General features: G+C 40.5%; 1 protein-coding gene across 1 annotated transcript in view; it reads right to left on the bottom strand.

The window, feature by feature from the left end:
* Itpr2 (inositol 1,4,5-trisphosphate receptor type 2) overlaps positions 1–13,370 on the bottom strand; it is a 404,943-nt gene that overhangs the window by 62,864 nt on the left and 328,709 nt on the right. Inside the window, exons 49-51 of the mRNA XM_085839778.1 lie at positions 11,144–11,319; positions 4,041–4,205; positions 1,699–1,894 (exon numbers count right to left, since the gene is read on the bottom strand). Of these exons, the coding sequence (XP_085695904.1) occupies positions 1,699–1,894; positions 4,041–4,205; positions 11,144–11,319 (537 nt within the window). The remainder of the gene's footprint in view (positions 1–1,698; positions 1,895–4,040; positions 4,206–11,143; positions 11,320–13,370) is intronic.

Here is a 13,370-nt window from a genome sequence, read left to right as displayed (position 1 = left end):
CCCTCAAAGGCCATAAAAAAACGAGGCCTAGGTCACCATCCAAGGGAGCTATCAGATCTTTTGAGAGGTGAGGCCTAGTGTGGAGTGAGGGGTCGCTCTGGCTGTATCCTTGAAGGGGTGTCAGGAACCTTCTCCTTCTCCCTCTTCCTCAAAGTCACCACAGGTGAGAATCTTCGATCAACCACAATATTCTGTCTCGCCATAGGTCTCAGGTGTTGAGGCTAAATGACCATTAACTGAAAACATGAGCTGCCAAAATAAGTCATTTCCTTGTATTAAAGTTATTTTCTTGGGCTTTTTGTTACAAGAGATGGAAAGCTGGCAGCATGCGTGTGAAACTCTAGAGAAAGCCTATGAAGCAACAACAGCATTCACATTCCCAAGAACTAAGTCTAATTAATACTCGGCGTGGAGTTCAAGAGTATCTCCCAGTGTTGTAGTTTAAAATGCATAAAGCTGATGTTTCTGCGGCTTGTGCAGGCCATTTAGACTCACTAATACATGACCAGCCCCTGCTTAGTCATTCCATAATCTTATTAAAGACATTACCATACACTGTCAATTTTGTAATTAAGGATTACGTGCTAAAGGAAAGACAGGACACTGCATATGTTTCCACTAATTAAATCTCAATGGTTTGAGAGAGAAAGTGATGTCTTTTTGTGATTTCCCATCTCTATAAACAGTAGTTCGTGAAAGCAAGAAAACAGCACAATCATGGTTTCTATCAAGCAAACCAGGGGAAAGGTTAAGAAAGGGATTAGTCCAGCAACAAGGGCATATATGCCAGGTGAGAAGCAAAGAACAGTGACAACAGGGGAGGCCAGCTCCTCGTGCCAAGGCCTCTCAGTGAGAACACTGGGTGCTGTCTAAGCGATCTGGTGGCAAACATCACTGAAGACTGGGGTCCTTTAAGCACAGCTCTGATGTTCATCTGCTCAAACACACTTAGTACTGCCTGATGATCACCATTTATCAAAGCATTTATCATTTTAAGTTATTTGAATATAATGCAATGCCTGTGGGATAATGGTCGAGTGGCAGCTCTGAGGTCCTTTGGGGAAACGGAAAGAAGAGGAACAAGAGAATCCTCGAGTCTCCTGCAGCAAAGCTGCCGCTGCCTCCTGCTGTACACTCAGCATTACGAAACCCTGTAAGATGGAGCACAGATGATGTCTCCTGAGTATTTCCCAACCACTCTTGATAGTGTGCAGGCTAAAGTATTTCAAATCCTCGGCTCTTACATGCTGTATTAGTTACTTTAATCATTGCTGGGATCAAACACCTAACAATGAGCAACTGGAGGAAGAAACGAGCAGTTTATTTTGGCTAACAGTACAAAGTGATACAGAGCCACAAGGCAGCAGCCAAGGCAGCACAGAGGCAGCCGGTCACAGTGTGGTAGCTGCCAGGAAGTGGACAGCAGACCGGAAGTGAGGCCAGACTACCCAACCGCAGGGCCCACCCCAGTCAATCACTTCCTCTGCAAGGCTCCACAGGCTAAGTCAGGGCCAGCACGTGCGGACCAGATGTTCAAACCCGGGAGGTGAGGAGGACGCCCGGCCCTCAAACCACAGCAGCGGTAAACAAGACCAGAATTCAAAAGTGAAAACTTTATCTCAGATTGTCCGAAATCCCACCAACAAGGGGTGGACAAGTTACAACGGCAGGGAAGAGCTCTGAGCTTAGGGAGGCTACCTGTGACTGGAGTTCTGTTTTTCAGTCTGTCCACCTCCATGGTGAAGTCGTCCTTTAAGAAAAGGAAGCCGATGATGGAGAACAGGTAGACCAAGATAAGAGCCAAGACCGCGGTCAGGATGATGGAGCGGCCGTTCCGTGTGACGCTTTTGATGACGTTCAGCAGGGTCTCTTCTCTATATACCAAATCGAAAAGCTACAGAAATAATAATAATTTAAAAAATAACCTTCAAACAAATAACATTTTACAATAAACCCAAAGAGTTGAGTTAGAACAGTGGTTCTCAACCTTCCTAATGCTGTGACCCTTTAATACAGCTCCTCATGGGGTGGTGACCCCAACCATAAAATTATCCAGTTGCTGCTTTATAACTGTAATTTTGCTACTGTTATGAATCGTAATGTAAATATCTGATATGCGGGGGTCACAGCCCACCAACCACTGAGCTGGAAAACAAGAAGGTACAGTTTCAGTGAAGACAGCTCTGGTAGCATGTAATGTGCATACGTTGGCTTCATAATCGGTGTTACACGCTTTGCTGGGACCCTGCAGAACTGCACACTCAATCTCCTTTGAATTTAGAGAATTTATAATCTTAGGCCCATGTAGTTTATGGACAGTTGGCAAATTCATTAAATTTACTGTTCATTCAAGGAGCTGAAAGTGAAACGAAGAGAAATTTTATGAGCCTGTGCCATAGAAAATATCTGAATCTAAAATATTTGGGAAATGCGGACCCTCTTCCTTACTAAAAGGATAAACAAATGAGGATACAAACCCGTGTCCGTTTATACCTTTGAAAGCAGAGCCACAAACAAAAAAGTAACAGTTTTGCCAATTCCCTTCCTCTAACCCTTTATTATCCGTCTTTAATGGGAGGCAATCTACTCACTAATCAAAACTCAAGCACATGGCTTCTGTCTGCAGCCAGTGTTGAGAACCATTTTATTATATATTGCTACATTAAAAAACTGAAATTACGAATTAGCAAGTGAATGAGATCTAGTTAAAAGAAATAAAGCTATATTCATTTTCAGAATGTTTGGAATTAATCCTATCTTCAAGACTGAGAGGCTGGGGACTCATGTCTTGCTTTCTGGAGATGATAGCTAGAACCTGTGGTCAGGCTGGCCAGGTCAGTGAGGCACTGCGTTTCCTCCTCAAGCTCTTAGTTTGCTGTGTTACGCAATTACTTCCCACTGTCAATCACTGCTTTACACAGCCTGTGTTTGGGACACAGCATTTGATGAGTGACGTTCTTTAAAAAGTCACTACTTTGCTATCTGTTTCTCTCTGGGGAAGTGCAGCTATTGTCAGAGTCGAAGTCAATATTCTTTGATAAAGATGAATTAATTACCGTAAATGCAACCTTAAAACTGTCAATGTTCTGGCTTCTCCCGTGTTTTTTTACCACTTCGGTTGACATGAGGGGGTTTTATTTTAACTCATCAGTGGCCAGAGCACATGGTGTCCATAGTGACGAAACAAGAAACTCCGCCTCAGACAAGGGGGCGGGCGAGGACTGACACCCAAACATCCCTCACAAATTCAAGCTTTACTGCATTTTCATACCAACTCCTTTCCTCATTCATGACTACAGGGAAGTAAATGAAAAATGGAAATGGCATTTGGGGATGATGAGAAGGATGTGAAATTGGGTGTGGTCATGCACAGGCACTAGCCCAACATTGAGGAGACTGAGGCAGGATTGGGAGCTAGAGGCCAGCCTGGGCTACATAGTGAAGCAAGTCATCTCAGAAAAAAAAACAAAAGAATCTGAAAAGAAAACTGTCTAAAGATTTAAATATGCACAGCTAAGCTTAAGCTAATGATGATGACATAAGCTAAAACAATGATGACATAATGATGACACAAGCTAATAATGACAGAAGCTATCAATGGTGACTTAAACAGCTTGATATTTTGCTAGGTTAGCTTTCGTTCCTTTTCATTTTGCTTGCCTGTCATTGTAATGATTAATGTAACATTTGATATTATACACAAAATATAACACATCCTTATTTGTCTCCCATGCACCCAGATAATCAGTGAATTAAAGGATTTAGTACCTGGCTAAAAATCCAAAGCAGCTCATGTTATGAAGCCTGGGTCAAGAGAAGAGCGAGGGAGGCTGATTGCTTCTCATAGGGAAATCAAACTCCACCACCTATGTGCTTCCCCACCCAAAAAAAGGCTAAAAATGATGATACATACTTCTCCTAAGAAATTCCAAAAATAGCATAACTTATGCTTGCTTAAAAAACTAACAAAATGCCAAAGGCTAAGGTGTCCGAGGCTGCATCCCGGGCTTGGCAATGATCATCTATAAGGCAGTACTCACCAGGAAGCTGTAGAAGAACTCGTGGACAAAGAGGCCAAGCATGCAAACCAAGACATAGGCCACATGATAAAGAAAGGCCATGTCCAGAATGACTGCTCGGTAGCCTCTGGTGAATGTGCCTCGGTTTCCCACAAAACTCACCAGGAACACGATTTTATTACATAGCTAAAGTGGGGGGAAGAAGGTAGGATTTTAGTGCTTCAAGCTCATTTACAGAACAAGACACAATATTCCCAAGTCTTTGACTTCATTTCTCTGTGACCTCCTGCGTTGGTTTTCAGGTAGTTCACAAATGCACATCTAAACAAGCACACACACAACTGGTTCCCTTGAGGCTCTCAGAGCAGAGAATGCCAGCAACACAGACTGAGTGTAAACCTGGCTCTTCCTTATTCCTGGATTAACTAGTTCTTGCCATGGGAAGCCCAACAGTTTCTGAAAAACTGCCATCCAAGGTCTCACAGACCCCTTCATAGGCTAGATAACGCCAAACATTCACAGCGATTACTGCCATGACTCTTCAAATGCTCCTCAGATACCTATGACAATGTTTCTATATTTATGCCTTTCGAAGATAGGGTAGTCTTTGTAATACTTGATTTTTATGTACATTATATACATGCACACATATATATCTTATCAAACTTGAGAGAGTATGAAATCTTTTCCATCAATGTCCTAAAGTCTGAATCAATGCAGGTAAGTTCGAGGCCAGCCTGGTCTACAAAGTGAGTTCCAGGACAGCCAGAGCTATACAGAGAAACCCTGTCTCGAAAAAAACCAAAAAAAAAAAAAAAAGAAAAAAAGAAAAAAAAGAAAAACTGGTAATTACTGCATGTCATGTTGTGATGGTCCAATCATACCAACAACACAGCCAGCCACTATAGGCAGAATCTTTTCCTACATTTCCCCAGATAACTGTCCATCCTCTTGATAATCAATAATAATCTCAATAATCAGTAATAATCTCAATTATCAATCACCTCAAACCCCTTTCACCTTCGTGCCAACAGCTTCAGCAGACGTCAAGTGGAAGCCTTATTTTACTGGTCAGCCATTTCCATTCTCACTCAGTAGAGCTGAGATATGATGGAGACTTCGTAATGACTGCTCAAGAGCAAGTCAGATACTAGAGAAAACTGCTGAAAAAGCAATGGATCCATGACAAAGGTCCAGTGTCTGACAAGTTGAATGCACAGCCAAGGTAAGAATGTGTGTCTGGAAAAGCAATGTCAAACCCTTCCTCTGGACGACTTTTGAGTGACCCTGTTCAAATTTACACAAATGCCTATGTCAACTCACCTACCCTGGTCCATCAATGTGATGTAGAAAGAGATTCTACAAAACTAGAACTAAAAATCATCTCTTCACAAGGATAAATTATATGACACAGACATATGGTTCACATGTCATTTCCCAACTAAGATGAGTTACAAAAAATAGGCAGAAAAACTATTTATAAAGTGGACATGCCAGAGAGTAACAGACTAAACTAAATTCTCAAAATGGTCAATACATTTTAGTTGGATAATGTAAAAGACAGGATGCATTTCTGCCTGAATGGGACTTGGCCATATTAGTATGAAAAATAAAAAGACTTGCTTTGCTTGTTTGCAGTGGGGGCATTGCATGACCCTTGACCCATATCTGGGTGCATATGTTTCTGTTCTCTAGAGATATATGGAAGTGGGTTGGGGTTGACAGGAGCAGTGGCTTCCAAGTGTTCACATTGAGTTCTGAGATGGGCGCAGTCATTGTGTTTAAGACATTCAAGCCAAAGACAAACAAATGCCAGAATTATATATTCATATATGAAAGGGCTGGAATCCTGCTTTCTATGACAGGAAGAAATTTGTAAATCTTTTATGTAGTACTTTCCATGAGGGCTGGGGCTGTTTATAGAAGAACAACAAGCTACAGACACATTCTCCCTGTTCATGTCATCACTTCATGGACAACATTTAACCAGGCCTTCTGTGTGGATACCATGATGCAGCCAGTCAGTTCTGTGGCAAGCTTCCCCATAGGCCATGCTAAGCAATGGTGTGAAGACATGGCTACAGGGCCATGCCCTGCTGAGCCAGTGGATCCAGCCTTGAAACAGCAACGCCACAGCATGCCATAACTTGCCCCACTCTGCTTCCTTTTTCATTTATTCCTCAGAGCTGCATGCAGTGTCACCTTTGGGGGTGACCTGAATGATAATGAAGAGGATAGAAGGATGGAGAAACAGCTCCACGCAAGCTCTCAGGGTCTTTGAAAAGTAGCACACTACCCAAACAGTTTACCAAGAGTTCTTGTCACAGCAAAGGTGAAATCAATGTTTGCTCATGAGTTAGTGTCTGGTAAAGGGCAAGCATTGACTGCATCCAAATAAATAAACCACACAGTTATGTAGTCTCTTCGTATGTCCTCACAACTGGTAGACACATCTTTGCAGGATTTTCAGGGTGTGATAAAGTGCAAAGATGGAATTCACATGGCCCAGAGCACTAACTTCATTCTTGACACAACCCTCTGTTTCTAGAGGATTTTGTTCACATCTGTACAGATGAGTCTAGAAGTTAATCATTAAGATTTATTATTTATTCATATGGATGTTTGAGCATACCCAAGTATGGGCAGTGCCTTTGGAGGCCAGAAGAGGGTGATGGACACCTGGATCTGGAGTTTCAGAGAGCTGAGAACTTCATGACTTTGGTGCTGGGAACTAACTGAGCTGGGTCTTCTGAAAAGACAGCAAGGGTTCTTAATGGTGAGTCATACCTCCTGCCCAGAGCCAATCCATCTAAAGATGCCTCCTGGCTCCATAACTTTTGTCCCTTTTCACTGTTTTATGTGGTCACAGAAATTGACCACTGCTTTGTGTTGGTATTTGTGTTGTTCCTTTGGTCTCATTCAGGACTCTGTCCCTGATCAGAATATCTAATTTGTTACGATGGGAAAACGTGATCTATTTTCCAAGAATAAACTGTAAAGTGCTGAGGTATTGAAAAGGTAAAACTAAACTCACTGTCTCTAATAATATCCACATTTTCATCAACTGTGGAAACCAACCATTTCACCAAAAAATAAGATGATTTAACTCCATAATCTCCATGTCAATGGTATCACATCTTAGGCAGGATAAAATCTTAAGGTCAGTATAGAAAGCAAAATTTACACGCAGTCAAATATCACCGTGGAAATCTTAACTGCCAGCAGGACAGTGTAGTAAACACAGGCAGCGTGACCAGCACCGCTCAGGATGTTCAACTCAGCTTTGGAGAAGATTTGTATGTTGAGAACTGTGTTACAGCAAGAGTGACATCCAGTGACCACATCGAACAAAACATTGTGTGTGCATCTCAAAGACAGAATGTGAAAGGAACGTTTTGGTCCAGAATATGTAATGGGGCTTCTGTGTTTAGAGAAGGCATCACAGGACTCAGCCCTACAAATTAACAGTGGCATGCAGTCACCCATAAAATTGCAGATACACAGCTAAGAACACCATACCATTCTGCTAAGCACTGTGGTGGCTGTTAGTGGCCTGGTTCTAAACACAAAACAAAACAAAAAACAAAACAAAACAAAGGCTCATTTGGTTTTCCTCTGTGCAAAGCAGGTAGAACAAATTATAGCATTTCCACATTAAAATAACTGTGAGAAAGGCTAGTGCATTGATTGAACCAGAGTTTCCCAGACATTATTAGAAAGGGCAAAAATACCAGAGGTAGTAAGCCTTCAGATGTTGCTAAAGGGTATTTTATGTGGACTTGGGGTATAGCTCTATGGTAGAGTACTTGTGTAGTATATTGCCCAGGATTCAGTTCCTAGCATCAGAAGAAAAACCTTTAGTTATATTTACTGTGTTCTTTCTTACAAAGAATCTAAGCTGCAAAGATGGGTGGAGTGGTTAAGGAGGATGTAGCATTCATATAAAGCATCAGAAACCTCTTTAACCAACAGGAGATGCTAACCCTGTGTACATGAGGCTTGCAATATGTTCAGTGATGTAACCAAATGGTGAGTGCCCCAGGTTTACACACGGACCCTGTAGTTCTCAAAATGTTAATTTATATCAACAGGAGCTAAGGTTATCACATTGTGCATGAGAAGAAAACTGTGTAATTGTGTAACATGTATGTTGCAACACTCAGAATCACTGAGACACATGTGATGGGAAAATCTAACTGAAATCTAGGCATATTTCAGGCTCTGCAAATAAATTAAATTTTATCATAATAAACTAAAATCCAATAAATACTAAGGTCTTACCTCTATTATGATTCTTTCCTGTAAAACTGTTCATATTTGCTTAACACTGAGGGACAGTGTCTAGAAACAAGTTACTATGAGAGCTAAGACACAAACACATCATGGTGGCAACACTTTCTGATTAATTGCTAAGACACAAACACATCATGGTGGCAACACTTTCTGATTAATTAGTGGTTTGAATATCAGATACTCAGATACAGTACATGAGAGACATTATTACCAGTGTATAATAGTAACTGATCTTTTCTGGATTTTCCACACCAAGATTTTCAACTAACCTCAGCAGCCAGATGAGGGTTGTCCAGTTGTTCACACTACACTTTCACTCACAAGAGGGATGTAATCAGAGATTGGCTGCTTCTTGTTATGGCCAAATTATCTTTTGTTTTTTTTTTATGTCTAATATCTATTATTTTTAAAAGTCACAGCATCACCTGTTATGACATGCAAATGTATGTGTACAAATTAAATTATTCATATATTAATACCTAAGGTATTAAAAATAAGATTCATGTTCTTATTTGAATTTTCCTCTGTCATAAGTAAAGATAAATCAAGATACTTGTGTAATGAATTTATGTGAAGAGGGAAAATAGATTACAATTCACTAAATTAATTATATTAATCTATGTGCTACCAAATACAATTATAAATATAAACTTTTATATTAACATCTGCAGCAGTATTAAATTATAGTGACTTCATTAAATTATTACATTTGCCTCAAGTCAACATAGATTATTTTCTTTGGTTAAATGATCCCAGGGTAGTGGTAGTGTGTGGCTGAATAACATGCTTTATGCTATTGGAATCCTGGAAAATTCATGGAGTTAGTAAGACAGACATGTCTACATGCTTAATACTTTCTCAAAAAACTATTAAATAAGCACCTGGCTTTGGCAAAATAATTATTTTTATGGTTGAATGATTCCTACCCAAACTCATGGAAGTTATCATATTATACTGTCCTACAAGAGACAGGAAAGGAACACCAGATGTTTTTAGTTCACCATCAGCCTAAACATTCAAATATTATCCCTTACCTCTGTCTACATATTTCCCCTTACCCCCATCCCCGCCAAAGCACATGCATTCCAGATGGCAATAAGCATCCCTCCACTCTTGGTGTTCTACATGTCTACCGTATCATGTAACAGGTGCAGCAAATATTTGTTATCTTGTCCACAACTCTGCCTAGCTCTTCCTTCTCTTTCTTAAACTTGGATTATTTCTCACTTAGGTTAATGCCTTACTGAAAGTCAATGATCAATTTACGGATAATATTTACTTCTTCAAAGCATATAACTTCACGCTCAGTATGCTTTCTAGAGAAGCAAACTAAGCCTAAGACAGTGGTGTAGACAAATTTATACATATTCATGATGGTTCTCTAGTTATCTTTTTGATGATGATAACATCAACTTACATTCAAAGCAAAGACAGTATAAACTCAGATCGGAAAATCACTTCTGAGTGTCCCAATGCCAAGGGCGGGCTGGAGGGAAGTGAGCCTGGAGGAGTGAGATGCTTAGCACCATTGAGACAGGGAAGTACAGTAAACAGATTGCACAGAAACAAGGTCAGGAGATGAGCAAAGACTGGACTCATGCATTAGTGTGACAGCTCCAGTCTCCATGAAACCTAGAGAAGGATGTGTTTGATACTTTTCGAACCCTCTTCACTGGCAGTAACTGAGAAGTTGGCTGTTTTGAATATTCTAACAACTGGGAGCTGTGGGATATGCCCAACATTTGAAGAATTGTGATAAAAATCAAAGTCAGAAACCCTAAGAAAACAGAATTGATTATGTTGCCTCATCTTGATAATCCTTAAAAGTTGGTTGACTAATTTATTTATTTTTAATAAATATTGGCTACTCATCCATTCATTCACTGATTAATTGATTTATTCAAAAATATTTATAGACACCCTGTATAAGCCAGATATATAACAGTCAACTACCATCCTCAATAAATACATAAAGTAGTGTAATCGCAGCTAAGACATCAGGGCATAGGAGACTGAGTTAAGATTGCAATGAAAGCTACCGGGAGTGTTTTAGGTACTAATTAGGTAGCTATAACAATATTCATGTGATTTTTGACCATTTGTCATCTTTACCAATTTGATGATTTATGTTTTCTTCATCTCCTTACAGATACACTTTGCATAAATTTGGCACAGAGTCCCTTCAAAGTTTGATTTTTTGTTTAGGTTATTTCTACAAATCTCTTGATTGCTTCTTGGCCTGATACTTCCAGTCTGTTCATTCTACCCTTACTGAACTAACAGTCCAATGTTCTTTTCGTGTTCTAACATACTAGAACTCGGCAGGAAAGGAAAGCAATCTCACCTGTTCCTTTTATAAGTTTAGAAGATTTTCTCATATAAAAGGAGCCCAATTTTGCATCTTACTTTATGTCTAACAGTCTTTTTTTCCCTCTTAAGTCACTTGATAGAAGGTACTTTTTGAATTCTGTTGAATATAATTTAATCTTTTGGGATGATTTGGAACCTTCTTGGGCATGTTAACAGTAGCTGGGTCATTTTTGTTTTGTTTTGTTTTTCAATAATAGCACGTATGACACAGAGAGGACATTAAAACTGATGAGCAGCAGAACTGAGTCAGGCTGCAAGGCTGAGCAAGGGTATCAATGTATCCATCATCTTCTTGTTCTTTCTCTATAAATTAAAGCATTCACAAATGATACTCTTGTTGATAGAGATTCACAGCAAACCAGAATTCACTGCGTACACAAGAATAAAAGCATGCAGCTAGATTATATTTACACTTAGTATGTCTGAATTCCATAAGATACAAAGATAAGCAGTGTACTTACATTGGCAGCACCAAGAAGTATTAGCGTTGGCCCCAAACCGATGGTGTATATTGATCTGAGCATGACAGACACGAGGAATGGCCGGATGCCCACGGGCTTGGAGAAGAAGAACAGCATAGATGTGCAGATCGCCACTGCTACCCAAAGGAGGGCTGAGAACAGCGGGGAGAGTGTGCCTGGAAATGCGAACAGGTTACTTGTCAGCAAGAACACAGAGAAAGCACAGAAATCTTGGCTCCTGTGCTTCATGTGCAGACAAAGCCATGGTACGCTGGATCTCAGAACAACCCATTCCATGTTCTACCCCAAGGAAACACTTCAGAATACATTACTCCTCCTTCTACTTCCAAAGATTTGTAAGGTGATTTCAGGCTACATAAATATTTATTAGTTAACATTCTTTGCATCAGGTCTTGGAAATTTCTCTCCTGTGGGAGGGATTGGTGAGATGTTTTAGATAGATATGCTTCACTTGGGGACCTCAAGTCAAAGTTCACAATTAATGGTCATGAAAAATCAAGGATCATTTCTTATTAACTCATCGTTTCCCTTGTTCTTTTTTTATTAGATATTTTCTTTATATACATTTCAAATGTTATCCCTAAAGTTCCCTATACCCTCCCCCATGTCCTGTTCCCCTGCCCACCCACTCCCACTTCCTGGCCCTGGCATTCCCCTGTACTGGGGCATATAAAGTTTGCAATACCAAAGGGCCTCTCTTCCCAGTGATGGCCAAATAGGCCATCTTCTGCTACATATGCAGCTAGAGACATGAGCTCTGGGGGTACTGGTTGGTTCCTATTGTTGTTCCACCTATAGGGTTGCAGACCCCTTCAGCTCCTTGGGTGCTTTCTCTAGCTTCTCCATTGGGGGCCCTGTGTTCCATCTTATAGATGACTGTGAGCATCCACTTCCCTTGATCTTCTAGTATCAAATTGTCATACTATGGATTTCTTGAAAGAATTCAGTTTGGGCCAACAAGATGGCTCAGCAGGGGAAGGTACTTGCCACCAAGCTCAATGACTTGAGTCTGGTCCCCAGAAACCACACAGCAGAAGAAGAGACCCAACTCCAACAGGTTGTTTGACCACCACACAGAGACATACACACACACACAGCAAACAGATAAATACTTAAGTGTAAAAAAAGAGAAACCTAATTTGTAGAACACTTAGATTTTATAAAATAGAGATGCTTTAAGTGTTAGAACACATGTTCACACACGTACATGAGTATTTTAAGTGTTAAAACACATATCTACATATGAGTAAGCTTCATGTGTTAAAACACACATACATGTGTCCATATATGAGTGCTGAACACTGACTCAAGTTCCAAACATATGTTAGGCTATTTAATCATCAGGAAATAAAAGCTTTATGGAGCTGGGCAGAGAGCCAAGCCAGGAAAGTTCCTGCATCAAGAGCATGAGAACCTGAACCTGATTCCCTACACCCCAGTAATAACGGTGAGCATGCTGGGATCCAGCTGCTATGTAGGTAGAGACAGGCAGAACCCTGGGGCTTTGTGGCTAGTCAGTCTAGCTGACTGGGTGAATCCCAAGTCACTGAGGGACCTTGACTCAAAATGCAAGGTGAATGATGTCATGAGAAATAACACTGAGCCTGACCTCTTGCTTCCATATGTGTGCACACACACTTATACACTCAGGTACCTATATACAAAAACATGTATACACACACTTACACACATACATGCAGGCATACATTCACATACACACATGCACATGCATGCACAGGGGTAAAAGAAAAGTTTCCTATGAATTTTAAATGAACTATATAATAAACCATGTTCCTTAGAAATTTCTCACAAATGAAGTTTAAACAATCTTCCTTTGAAAAAGAAGTGCAATTCTATGACGTGGGCATTGACTCCCTTTCATGAGTGGCTGGGGTGTGCTGCATCTGCAGAAGTAACTTCAGGCGCTATACTATTGGCTTGGCTGATGGTACCAGGACCTTCAGGATGACATGGGTCATCATCATCCAGATGACACGGGCAGGAGGAAAGCATCAAGCTGGAGATTTCTCCACAGCTTCCTGTGCCAAAACTTCCACAACGATGCTTGCTCTGTCATCCACATCTACTTTTACCGTAACATTGACTTCTGACACAAAACACACTGAGGGCTTTCATAAGCAAAGCTTTGGGGTTAACATCAAAACCCTGGATGAACCCTTTGATGAATTTTGTATTCATTGAGGAC

Source organism: Mus caroli, unplaced genomic scaffold (genome assembly GCF_978045245.1).
Source record: "Mus caroli unplaced genomic scaffold, Mus_caroli_1 scaffold_7, whole genome shotgun sequence".
In the NCBI taxonomy this organism is placed as follows: Eukaryota; Metazoa; Chordata; class Mammalia; order Rodentia; family Muridae; genus Mus; species Mus caroli.
The sequence above is the reverse complement of the archived record's forward strand: the minus strand, read 5'-3'. Positions and strand labels throughout refer to the sequence as shown.